General features: G+C 40.4%; 1 protein-coding gene across 5 annotated transcripts in view; it reads left to right on the top strand.

Moving 5' to 3' along the window:
• Positions 1-12361, top strand: part of waca (WW domain containing adaptor with coiled-coil a) — a 109821-nt gene extending 97460 nt beyond the window's left edge. For all 5 annotated transcript variants that reach the window (XM_085987684.1, XM_085987683.1, XM_085987682.1 and 2 more), the window contains 3 exons: positions 3777-3954; positions 9920-10047; positions 10916-12361. In XM_085987684.1, the coding sequence (XP_085843810.1) occupies positions 3777-3954; positions 9920-10047; positions 10916-10985 (376 nt within the window). In that variant the 3' untranslated portion in view covers positions 10986-12361. The remainder of the gene's footprint in view (positions 1-3776; positions 3955-9919; positions 10048-10915) is intronic.
• Positions 12362-12723: the final 362 nt, after the last annotated feature.

The raw sequence follows: 12723 nt of genomic DNA, 5'->3' as shown, positions 1-12723 counted from the left end.
CTCTGTTTATTTGAAACATCCTCAAAACCCATCTTCTGCTGGCCAATGTTTCCATTGTTTCCCTTATTCATTTTGTCAAGCGGCTTGGGACATTTTGAATGCTAAAGGTGCTGAATAAATGCAAGTCGTTGAACTCTTGCATTCTGTGGTACCCATGTGTCTAGTCACACATCACTGTTGTGGGCTACTCATTGATTTTACAAACAGATGACAAATTCTAATGTGATCTTTTGGGGTGCTGGTGCTTACATCCTCTGAATTAGTATGCAGCCCAAGTTTATTTCATTTCACGTTCTCTGAAATTCTATGATCCACATGTTGGAAGATATTTGATAATATATTGCAAGAAACTAGCGTCCAGCGTTGCTGTTGCCTATTCCCAGAATGCTCAGAGGGTGCTTTATTCATCAATAGCAAACTTCAATCCAGGACTTTTATTCTAGATAAAAAGTTAAACTTGCATTTACATAGTGCCTTTCATGATCTTGGGACAACCCAAAGAGTTTTTCAGCCAATTAACTAATTTTGAAGTGTAGTCACTGTAATGTAGGTACCCATGTGCAATAGGATTAATATTTCCAACCTATTTAAATATCTGTCCATCTTTGTTTCTTTGTGTAGAATAAACACACAATCTAAAATGTTTCTCGGCATCTTTCAAATACCGAGGGAACAAGCTGGGCTGTTCACAATAAAAGCACAAGTTTCTTTTTAAGTTATTGGAATGTCTGTGAGGCTGAGATCTCCCATCTTCCCTTTAGGTATAAAAGGGCATATTCTCGAGTGGAGTCCCAGTTTGTTGTTCCTTGCATTTGAAAAATTTTAACCCTTAATTTTTGTTGCTTCCTGTTGGTTTTTGTTGGCCTCTTTTTGGAACAAAGAAATCTGAATGCACATTTTACCAAAAGCCACTTCGGTCACACTTGTCCCTTGTTTGTTATCAATACAGATGCCCTCATGGCAACATGCCACACCTGCCAGAATTTACTTAAGACATGAAGAATTTATGTGCTGCATGAGTGGAAGGCTGATGTCACTACTCTGTTGTTGGGACTTCTGCAAACCTGTCGACTTTCACAACCTTGGTGTCTTATTTGACCCCGAGATGAGCTTCCGACCACATATCTGCGCCATCATCAAGACTGCCTACTTCCACCTCTAACATCGCATGACACTGCCCCTGCCTCAGTTCATCTGCTGAAACCCTCATCCATGCTTTTGTTACCTCTAGACTTGACTATTCCAACACTCCCATGGCCAGCCTCCCATCTTCCACCCTCCATAAACTTCAGCTCATCCTAAACTCTGCTAACCTACATTGCCTCCTGGCCCAGCAACGCCTCCATTTTAAAATTCTCATCCTTGTTTTCAAATCCCTCCATGGCCTCGTCCCTCCCTATCTCTGTAACCTTCTTCAGCCCTACAACCCTCAGATCTCTGCGCTCCTCCCATTCTGGTCTCTTGCGCATCCCCTATTTTAATCGCTCCACCATTGACCGCTGTGCTTTCAGCTGCCAAGGCCCTAAGCTCTGGAATTACCTCCATAACCTCTCCGCCTCTCCTCTTAAGACGTTCCTTAAAACCTACCTCTTTGACCAAGTATTTAGTCATCTGTCCTAATATCTCCTTATGTGGCTCGGTGTCCGATTTTGTCTGATTACGCACCTGTGAAGCGTCTTGGGACGTTTTACTGTTAAAGGCCCTATATAAATGCAAGTTATTTTTTTAAAATTCTAGCTCTACCCAGTTCCTAAGCAGTTTCACATCTCTAGCAATGAAGCTGGAGGTATATGTGTGTTGAATGGAAATAAAATTGTTGAATATTTGGTTCATAGAAACTGTCAGCAAGCACTACATTTTAGTGTAGGATGAAGGGTTATGTACTATCATGAGCATTTTAAATGGGATCTAGAGTCTAGTGTCCCCATTGATGGTCAAAGTTCGTACACTGACCTGAGCAATGTACCAGGTTCCTGCAGGATAGAGGAGATTGTAGATGCGCTGTCCTGTCTGATATACTTGGGGTGGGTGGTACCATGATGGTGCATTAATTCAGACTTCACGAATAAATAACCCATCAGTTTTTCTTTTTAATATTGGTGATATTAATTTAGTTCTTATATCGGCTGATCATATTTTCTTTATGCAACGATAATGGCATTGAATAGCAGTACTGAAAGCCTAAAACAATAGTATTTTTGTTTTAATTGCAATTTTCCTATGTCTTCAGTGGATTAGTCAAAATATTCAGCCCCTTAACTACAATGACCTCAATAGTAACAGAACATGCTCACAAACTACGGTCAGTTTTGAGAAAAGACAACATAGTGGCTAAATACACTGCCTGGTGTGGTACTGAACCAGAAGGCCCCAGTTTTGAGTGCTGGTCTGTGCTTAATTAAGTAATCTCAGCCAGGATAGCATTTACAGCACCACAATTGTTCAGTGCCTTAGGAACCCATTAACCAGTTTTAAGAATTTTGATCTGTTTATTCACATTGAGGGTTAATGATGAGCAATATTTTACTGCAAAATGAACATTAAGTAGCTTCAAACTGTTGGTTATCTAGCATGTGTTCCCTTTGCATTAAATGTTCCTTATTAATTCTTCTGATTTTTATGCCAGTGTTTGGGACTAACATTTTCTAAATATGAAATGCATTTTTTATGATTGTGAAGTGTAGTACGTGCAGATGAAGGAGGGGTTAATACAGGTCTGAAAAAGCAGTGCTATACCCAAAGTTTGAGTACAGGAGCAATTGGGAGAATACTCTATTGGCATTTGCCCCTAGAGGATGGCAGTGCAGTAGCAGTTGGGGGTTTGTAAAGACAAGCATGAACAGAAACTGAGACTTCTTGTAAAAAGATTTAAAATGATTAATACAGCAGTTGGGGAAAGAGAACCAGATACTGTAAGTAGTTTATTAAAAAGGGGTGGGAGTGGGGATGGAATCACTGAGGAAATGAGACTAAGCAACAGCTTTTTTAAATGAAAATTCATGTATGCAGGTTCATGTTATTTGTCCTGAAGACATGATAATATATAATATATATGAACTAAATCTTCACCTTGTAATATAGCTTATGAGAAAGAAAGAAAGAGAGACTTCTAGTGTCTTTCAGGACATCCCAAAGCGCTTTACAGCCAATTAATCACTTATGAAGTGTAATCACTTTTATAATGTAGGAAACACAGCAGTCAATTTGCGCACAGCGAAGTCCCACAACCAGCAATATGATAATGATGAGGTAATCTGTTTTTAGGTGTTGGTTGAAGGAAAAATATTGGCCAGGGCACCTGGCAGAACTTTTAGAAATAGTGCCATGGGATCTTTCACATCCACCTGAGAGGGCAGATGGGACCTTGGTTTAATGTCTCATCAGAAAGATGGCTCCTCCAAAGTGCAGTACTATCACTGTGCTCAAATCCCTGAAGTGGGACTTGAACCCATGACCTTGTGATTCAAAGGCAAGAGTGCTGCTACTAAGCTACGGCTGACATCTAATATTCAACTTGTATTCTCCCGCAACTTTCAAAATGTGAAATACTTACTGTCGGAAGCAAATTCCGTTCACTTCTATTGCTGTAAAGTAACCTTTTTAAAAGAAAAAAAAATCACACTTCCTTCAATTGACAAATTAAGAATGAAAGTTTAGCAGCTGCAAATTGAAGTCCTTGGCTCCAAGGGAACTGTTTTCTTATTTTAATACCGTCAAATGCATTTTTGAAAGGTCCATAAAATTTGTGTGAAACCTAACTATTTAAACTTTTACAGCAACCAGAGAAGTCCATCGCCAAGTCCAAATCACATCGCAAGTAGCAGTGCATCTTCAGTACCATCAACCACGTCTGCACGTTCCTCGTGTTCATTGACGCCGACACTAGCAGCGCACTTCAATGAAAATCTTATTAAACATGTTCAAGGTTGGCCTGCTGATCATGCGGAAAAGCAAGTGAGTGAATAGCTGTTTTTGTTTTGAAATAGTTGAGATAAACATTATTTGGAGTGATTTTAAGGAAGTTGACATTTTGAAGTTTTGGAATACATTTGGTCTGTCTTTGCTATGTGTTCTGTTGCTTTATGAATTTTGCCCTACTGACTTAAATTCTACAAAATTAAGGAAATACTGTTGGCTTCAGTTATGTCCTCAGAGTTGTAAACTATAGGTTATTGACCAACATTCACTACAAGCCCGCTGACTCCCACAGCTACCTGGACTACCCTTCCTCCCACCCCGCCTCCTGTAAGGACTCTATTCCATTCTCCCAGTTTCTCCGTCTCCGCCACATCTGTTCAGACGATGCCACCTTCCACACCAGTGCTTCCGACATGTCTTCCTTTTCCCCTCAACCAAGGATTCCCCTCTACCGTGGTTGACACGGCCCTTGACCGTGTCCGTTCTATTTCCCGCACTTCTGCCCTCACCCCTGCCCCTCCCTCCCGGAACCACGATAGGGTTCCCCTTGTCCTCACCTTTCACCCCACCAGCCTCCACATTCAATGGATCATTTTCCGCCACCTCCAATGTGATCCCACCACCAAACTCATCTTCCCCCTCCCCTTTCAGCATTCCGTAGGGACCGCTCCCTCCGAGACACCCTAGTCCACTCCTCTATCACCCCCAGCACCGCTTCCCCTTCGTCCGGCACCTTCCCGTGCAAGCGCAGGAGATGCAACACCTGCCCTTATACCTCCCCCCTTCCCACTGTCCAGAGCCCCAAACACCCTTTCCAGGTGAAACAGCGATTTACTTGTACTTCTTGCAATCTAGTATACTGTATTCGCTGCTCACGATGTCTCCTCTACATTGGAGAGACCAAACGCAGATTGGGTGACCACTTTGCTGAACACCTCCGTTCAGTCTGTAAGGGTGACCCCGAGCTTCCGGTCGCCCGTCATTTCAATTCACTGCTCCATTCCCACTTAGACCTCACCGTCCTCGGGCTCTTGCATTGTTCCACGGAAGCTCAGAGTAAGCTCGAGGAACAGCACCTCGTCTTCCGATTAGGCACTTTACAGCCTTCCGGACTCAATATCGAGTTCAACAATTTCAGATCATAACCTCGGCCCCTATTATATTTTTTATCCACACCTTTGGTTTGTGTCTTTTCCTTTTTTTTTCTCTCCCACATGGCAGCTGTCTCTCTGCCAGTGCATTTCAGACTTCATCTAGAGCCATCTTTTGTTTCTTTACCATCTCGTCTTGAATATCTCTTAATGTCTCTTCACCTCTCAGACCTTCCCTTTTTTGTTCTTTCATCCCCTCCCCCATTTCCCAGCCCCCAAACTGGCCTTTTAATCTGTTTCATTTCCTGCTTTTTTCTCAGTTCTGAAGAAGGGTTTCGACCCGAAACGTTGACCCTGTTTCTTTCTCCACAGATGTTGTCTGGCCTGCTGAGTTTTTCCAGCATTTTTTGTTGTTATAACAAAATACATTGGTGTATAAAATTGGTTTCTGAGTTAGGCTCACAATATTGGCTGGCAGCTATATTCATTTACGATGTCTCATCCCTCAATATAACTAGGCTCACTAAAGTTTTACCTCAGTACTGTGATTTTTTTAAATAGTTTAAATGGACTTGGTTCAGCAGCTGTACAGAAAGTTTGTAATTTGTACACTAAATGTGAGATTTCTGCAAAATTCAACTAATTTTCTGTATAATGGTTGCTGAATTGGAGCAGGTGGCATTATTATATTTAAGCAAACTATTCTTAATAGCTATATAACTCGGTCAGGTCATTTGAGTTCAAACAGCACCAGTCAGCTTGAGACAAGTGAGAAACAACTCATAATACAGTTACTATGGTATTCTCTGCACTTGGAATAATAAAACTTTAAAATCCTCTACAATTGAACAGAATATACATTGACATTGCCATTAAATTTAAAAAAAAGTTTAATTGCAAAGATAATTAATAATTTTAAATCTGCGATCGATTATTTTTGTAAGCCAAGTGTATTAAGGGATACGGAGCCAAGGCAGGTGGATCGAATTAGGTCACCGATTAGCGATGCTCTCATTGAATGGCAGAACAGGCTCGAGGGCTAAATGACCTCCTCCTGTTCCTAAATTTTTCTTTGTTCACTATTGATCTCCGTTTCGCTAGGGCTCTTTGGCAGTCAAATGCTGTCGAGGGCAGTTAATCTCGTTCCTCCTCTAGCATTCAACTCTTGCATCCAAGTCTGGATCAAAGCTGTGATAAGGTACAGAGCTGAGTGATTCTGGTGGAACCCGAACTGAGTTTCAGTGAGCAGGTTATTGGTGAATAGGTGTTGCTCGATGCCACTGTTGGGGACTCCTACCATCATTTTACTTGATGATTGGAAGGAGACTGATGGAAAGTTAATTGGCTGGCTTAGATTTATCATGTTTATTTGTATGAATAGGACATACCTGGGCAATGTTTCACATTGTCGGATAGATATTGGTATAAAATGCTGTACTGGAACGTGACGTGATTAAAATTGACTGTGAACACTGGCACTATGATGGTGGAGGCCACTTTGGCACTTTGGGCTGAAGACGCTTGGAAACACTTAAACCTTGTCTCTTGCGCTCACATGTCGGGCTCCAGCATGGGGATGGAGATCTTCATGGATCCACCTTCTCCTCCTGTTAATTGTTTGGTTGTCAGAGCTTTGCTCTTTTTTGGTTGTGGGACTGCTTAGCTCTGCCTATAACCTGCTACCTATGGTGTCCAGCATACAGGTGTAGTATCTTCACTAGCTTCATACCTTATTCTAAGGTATGTTTGGTGCTGCTCCTGGCATATCTTTTATACCCTGCATTGAGCCAGGGTCGATTTATTGGCTGGATGGTTATGAAGAAGTGAAGATTTGCTGGGCTACAGAATCTGGTAGTATACAATTCTGCTGCTGGTTCACAGCATCTTAGCAGTTTTGGTAAGATACTATGGAATGGGATAATGCTTGAATGCGAAGAATAAATACACACTAGATGTAGTGAACAGACCTTGTGGTGGGGAAAGGAGATTATGGGGGCAGGGGGTGTGATTCATGTACCATGAAATGTGGGAAACGATTGGAATCTGGTGGGTTGGGGTTCAGCGAATAGCTGGATCCTGGTGTTGGTTATCATGTTTGAAGGTTTCTCTTTGTTACTGGCATTACCTGCAAGTTATGTCATGCTGCCAAGAATGTCTTGGCTCACTGACAGAGCTGACGTTTGATGGGTGGACAATTTTTCTTGGATGTGAGTAAAATTTTATGGATCCATGTGATTATATGCTGAAAAAAACCTTAAGTGAGCTGAAGTGGGGTGGGGGGGGGGCGCGGTGGTAAAGGGAAGAAGTTAGGGAAGAATTACTGGAGAAGGACTTGGCACAGATGTAAATTTGTGGAGGTGAAAGTCTTGTGTAACATGTACTTGAACCTGCTGCACTGGGCGGAGATGGTGACAGAAGCACAGAAATGACGCGATGGAGGTGAAGGCAACCATACATGTATATTTTTGTGTTGTAATTTGTTGAGATTTCTGAAGGAAGATTTATTGAGGAAATTGAAGTTGATGCCATAGTTGGGGGTTGGGGGGGGAAACCTGATTGAATTTGTGTAAAGTTCTTTGGAATATATGCCAGATCTCTGCGGATGTACATGATGTTTATGTAGGTAAATCTGTTACTTTAGGAAAAGTCATTTAAAATATTTATTAGAGGGATTAAATAGGCAATTTGATGTGCACAAAATGACATTCAAGTTAAAAGTAGAATTTTCAGCAAAATCAGAGTCCAGTTGTATTATTTCAGTCATGTCTCAGAACTTCGTACCACTTAGAAGCTAATTTTGCATTAGCTAACTAGGAAGTATTTTGATGTGTTAACCTTCCATTATTCTAGCATATGCAGTCAATGAAATAGTTTTAATATTTCATAACTCTTGGAATAATATTAATATGAGCCTTTGCTGTTGGCTCAATGAGTTTATCTAGTGAGTAGCTGAACCATGCACCTTACTGTAACAAAATGTCCCAAAGCGCTTCATAGATTTGAAAATAACTGGATACTGAGCTTTGGGAGTTACGCTGGTGACTAAAGGCAGGGTCAAAGCAGTATGTTTTGAGGCAGCTTTTGAAGGAAAAGCAGAAGATAGTGACCGAGGAATTTAGGAAGAATATTCAAGCGTGAGGCCGAGTCAGGCCCAATGTGGTGGAGGGAGGTGGGTAAGATGTAACTTGGGGGCCGGTAAAGAGGGCATTGTAGTGATGGAGTCCGGAGGTGGGGAATGAGGTTCGGGTAGAGACCGGCGATGTTGCAGAGATCAGAATAGGTGGTTAGAATGTGGGGTTTGAAGCTGAGCTAAGGGCCATGTAGGACATCCAAGGTTGCACAGTATGGAGGGGATCAAGAAGATCATTGAAGTGAGGGTGATATTTTTGGTTTCTTATCTCCACGTTTATAACTGGCAGAGCTACTGTAGAGAGCAACTTGTTGCAATATGCAAGTGGAGCTTAATTCAATTAATTACTTAAGGAGAACTACAAATTTCTGTACTTCAATTGTAATCATGCAACCAAGATTGTTCCGGACTGCTGTGATTGCATCTTGCATATTTTTATTGCTAAACATTAATCCAGCATCAAATTAATTGTGGAGATGCCCTCACATTCTGGGTTAACGTTCTGGTTTTTGTGTGACAAAATGTGTGAAATGCAACTCTAATCTCTACTGAAATTGTGAAACTGACATGGAATCTACAGCACAGAAACAGGCCATTCAACCCATCTGGTCTATATCAGTGTTTATACTCCCCACGAGCTTCCTTCCACTCAATTACCTCTTCTCATCTGTATCCCTCTATATTCCCTTCCCTCATGTATGCATCAAGGCTCCTCAATATGTCAATGCTATCTGCTTCAACCACTCGTGTCTGAGAGTCCACATTCTCATCACTCAACACAAGTGGAAACAGTTTCTCCACATTCACCCTATTGAACCCCTTCATAAATTTAAAGACCTCCTATCAGGTCTCCACTTTGGTTTCTTTTCAAGGAAGACCCCCAGCCTACTTAATCTTCCTTGATAGTTGCATCCTCTGTAACATTCCTGTAAATGTTATCTGCACTTGCCCCAATGCTTCAGTATCCCCTTTGTAGTATGGAGACCAGAACTGCACATAGTACCTCCAAGTGTGGCTTTATATAAATTAACGTGACCTCTCTCTTGCATTCTATTCCTCTAGAAATGAATCCTAGTACTTTGCATTCTTTATGGCCTTATCAACTTGTGTTGTTACTTTTAGGAATTTATGTATCTGTATTTCCAGATCTCTTTGCTTCTCTACCCAGTTAAGTTTCTTACCTTCCTTATTCCTTCTACCAAAATGAACCATCTCATACTTTGCTATATTGAATTTAATTTGCTATTTATCTGCCCATTCTGCAATTTTATTTGTCTTCCTGTATTTCGGTGTAGTCTTCCACATCATGGCTATTACAAAGATTGGGTGCAGTCATGTCATCAATTCAGATTAACTTAAAACAAGCATGTAGTTATACCCTTCCCTAATATACATCAGTCCAGGTACAGACAAGAATGCAACTCACTCAGTAACTGAGAGAAAGGGAAAAACTTTTTCAACAAGTCGAATCATTAGGCCATCTCAGAGACTTGCTTCTGTGTGTTGGACAGCCTCCCACCTAATGACTTAAGGAACGGTGTTCATTTTAGTAATTCTCCTCTACTTTCTCCAAGGTGTGTGTGTGTGTGAGAATTTCCATGGGATACTACTTCATTATCGAATGCTTATTATTGTGAAATATTTGGATAATGGGCTAACTCAGTGCAACTAAAATCGTATGTTCAAGTGGTATAGCTGTAGAAAGTTGGAGTGTAAGTATTTCTCCTTTTTCTATGACTACAGATCTTTGATACCTACTTAATTTTTTTTTAATTTTTAGGCATCACGACTGAGAGAAGAAGCGCACAACATGGGAAGCATTCACATATCTGAAATTTGTACTGAGCTTAAAAATTTAAGGTCATTGGTTCGAGTATGTGAAATCCAAGCAACATTGCGTGAGCAAAGGTAAGCAACTGGATTAGTGTGCGCTTAGTCTGGTGAGCCTCATTATGCTACAGATTTAAACCCCTGTGAATGTTGCCAGCTTTTTGTGTAGCTGTCAACAATTTTGATTCTGTCCCATGTGTACTTTTGGTCAATGCAATAGTTACCACGTGGGATGATAGATCGTGGATTTAAGTTATTATGTCAAAGCTGCAATTTGAATGCAGATCTAAGTATTTTATGGCACTGACTTCTATTGGTGACACCTAACCTGTTTATATTGCAGATCTGCTTCACCAACGGGAGAGGGGAAAGCGTGGCTCTACCTGCCCGCTGTACAATCTAGCCTTTCTTTTTCACTGGACTTGCCTTCCATCAGGCTCCTGTTCTCAACATGTCAAAAATTCTCTCCTCAGTTCTGTTTTGCTGTGTGTATATATGCAGCATCTGATTCTGCTTGCACATTTTACAAGTGAATTCCAGAAGAAAAACTTAACTTTACCTTTATTGTTCAAGAATAGGAGCTCAATTGAAGGCAAATCCTATTTTAAAGTAAGAGTAAATAATGGACAGTGGTGAATTGGTAGCTGGTGTGTTCGCTGCTGCAAATTTGACTTCACTGTGTCTGTAGTGATGAGAAGTGTGCATTTATAAAACTCAGAATAAATAATTAAGTAACTTGTTCCAAATACTCTCAATTCATTAATTTCATGCATTCAAATTGGAGCTGAACGTGAATCATCTTTTGTTTGTCAGAGCAAACAAGATACATAACAATATTCATGAAACCTATTGTATCTTTTGATTTTGGCTGTATTTTTAAAACTTATTCAGTGTAATTGACATGTCAAAGTGGTAACTGTCAGTTTTCCCCCTCCCACTTTTACAGGATACTGTTTTTGAGACAACAAATTAAAGAACTTGAAAAACTGAAGAATCAAAATTCCTTTATGGTGTGAGGACTTGTGAAGAAATTGCACATGGTTTAAAGCCAGGGACTGTAAACGTTTGCCCAGTCTTAAACTAAAATTTGAGCTGCGTTTGAGAAGGCTTTGGACCGTGGGGCTGGGCAAAGGGGTGGAATGGGAGGGGGAAAAGGAGGGTTCTGATTCAGGGGTGATAAATGGTTGATTTGTAAACCCTTGAAATGTAGATTTCTTGTAGATGTATCCTTCACGTTGTAAATATGTTTTGTAGAGTGAAGCCATGGGAAGCCATGTGTATCAGAGCTTTGACATCTGAACTAATCAATGCTGAGGTGGCTAAATACCTAGCCTTTTACATGTTAACTTGTCTGCAAACTAGCTTTGGCAATTTTCATCATACAGTGATACGCATTTCCTAGAATGCTGGCGCTAGCCAGTGTGCATCACGGGCAGCAACAACTGGAACAGTTTGGTCAGTATACAAATTAGCATGGAGCACCTTCAGATTCCACAGACCCAGTCAGGAGCAGCTCTGCAGACAGCTTTCTTCATTGCAAGGCAATTACAATTTTTTTCTTAAGGCATTGTGGCCAAGGCACTTGGGTTCACCAACTTTTCATTCCTCTGTACAGCAGTTCATAAGTGATGTGCTGTTGTATGAAAAAAAAATACAGGTTGTTGCAGTAGGTACAGTACAAATTGATTTCTTGTATGCCTACCTAATTGCTGTGTATTTGCATTCTGCCCTGTTTTAAAACAAAAAAATGGGAGCAGAGAGAGATTGATACAGGGCATGTGTGTATTTATTAAGCGGCTGAAGCCACTCGAAGAATAGTGACAGAAGCCCAATGTTATTTGCTAACATTGTTGACAATGGAAGAAAGCTGGTCAGTCATGAAAAGATGTATGTAAATATAATAAACTTTTGTTGTTTAAAGCACTGGGTACCCTTTTTATTCAGCTGCTGCATATAGGAAGCTGAACTGCTCTGGCAAACCTGATTGGGAGTAATCCTTGTTGGATGCTTGTTTTTCTTTGTATAGAACTCTAGCTTTCAAGAACAGACCATTTTGTGCAAATATGAATGACAGAAGAACTTTTTTCTTTTTGTAAGTGATTCAGTGACCTAAAACAAGAATTTCAATGAGGATTTTGGATTCCTTGCCTGTAATTGGCTTGTGTAAAGTCTTGGTTTACCTGTATTGCTATAATGACACATTTAATTTGAAGGATGTTTGTGTTGTAGCTAACTGTTCAAGTAAGGTGCTGACTGCTGTTCTTTTGCCATCATAATGCACTAGATCTGTGTAATTTGAGCACACAACCATCATTGGAAAATGATGGTAGAGCTCAGCTTTGTATATTGTTTCCTAAAGTATATAAAAAAATAAAACTATGCTACCACTGGATACGCTCACTTTTCTTTTCTTTTGTGTAGGATTACATGGGGTTTGCCACAGTTTATTTACTGACATTTTTGTATTTGAAGATGGTTTTTAACCAGTTAGGCTTTTTTATAAATAAATGTTTTTACTTTCCAGCATTTCTTGTGCCAGCACTTAATTTTATTTTTGATTTGAACAGGATTTTGATGGGTGGTATATTAAAAGAAATTGATACCTGAAAACATTTTTATGAAGGATAGATTATTGGTTTGTAGTTTTCTTCACAAAGTATAACTTGCTCTAAGTCTTGGCTTTGTTACAAACTGGTTGTATTAAAGCATCTACGTGCCCCCTGAGCCTACATGCACTATGGTCACGATACTTAA

This window comes from Somniosus microcephalus, chromosome 5 (genome assembly GCF_052327205.1).
Source record: "Somniosus microcephalus isolate GS21.2 chromosome 5, FLI_Smic_1.0, whole genome shotgun sequence".
NCBI classification, from domain to species: domain Eukaryota; kingdom Metazoa; phylum Chordata; class Chondrichthyes; order Squaliformes; family Somniosidae; genus Somniosus; species Somniosus microcephalus.
This window is presented reverse-complemented; position numbering and strand designations above follow the sequence as displayed.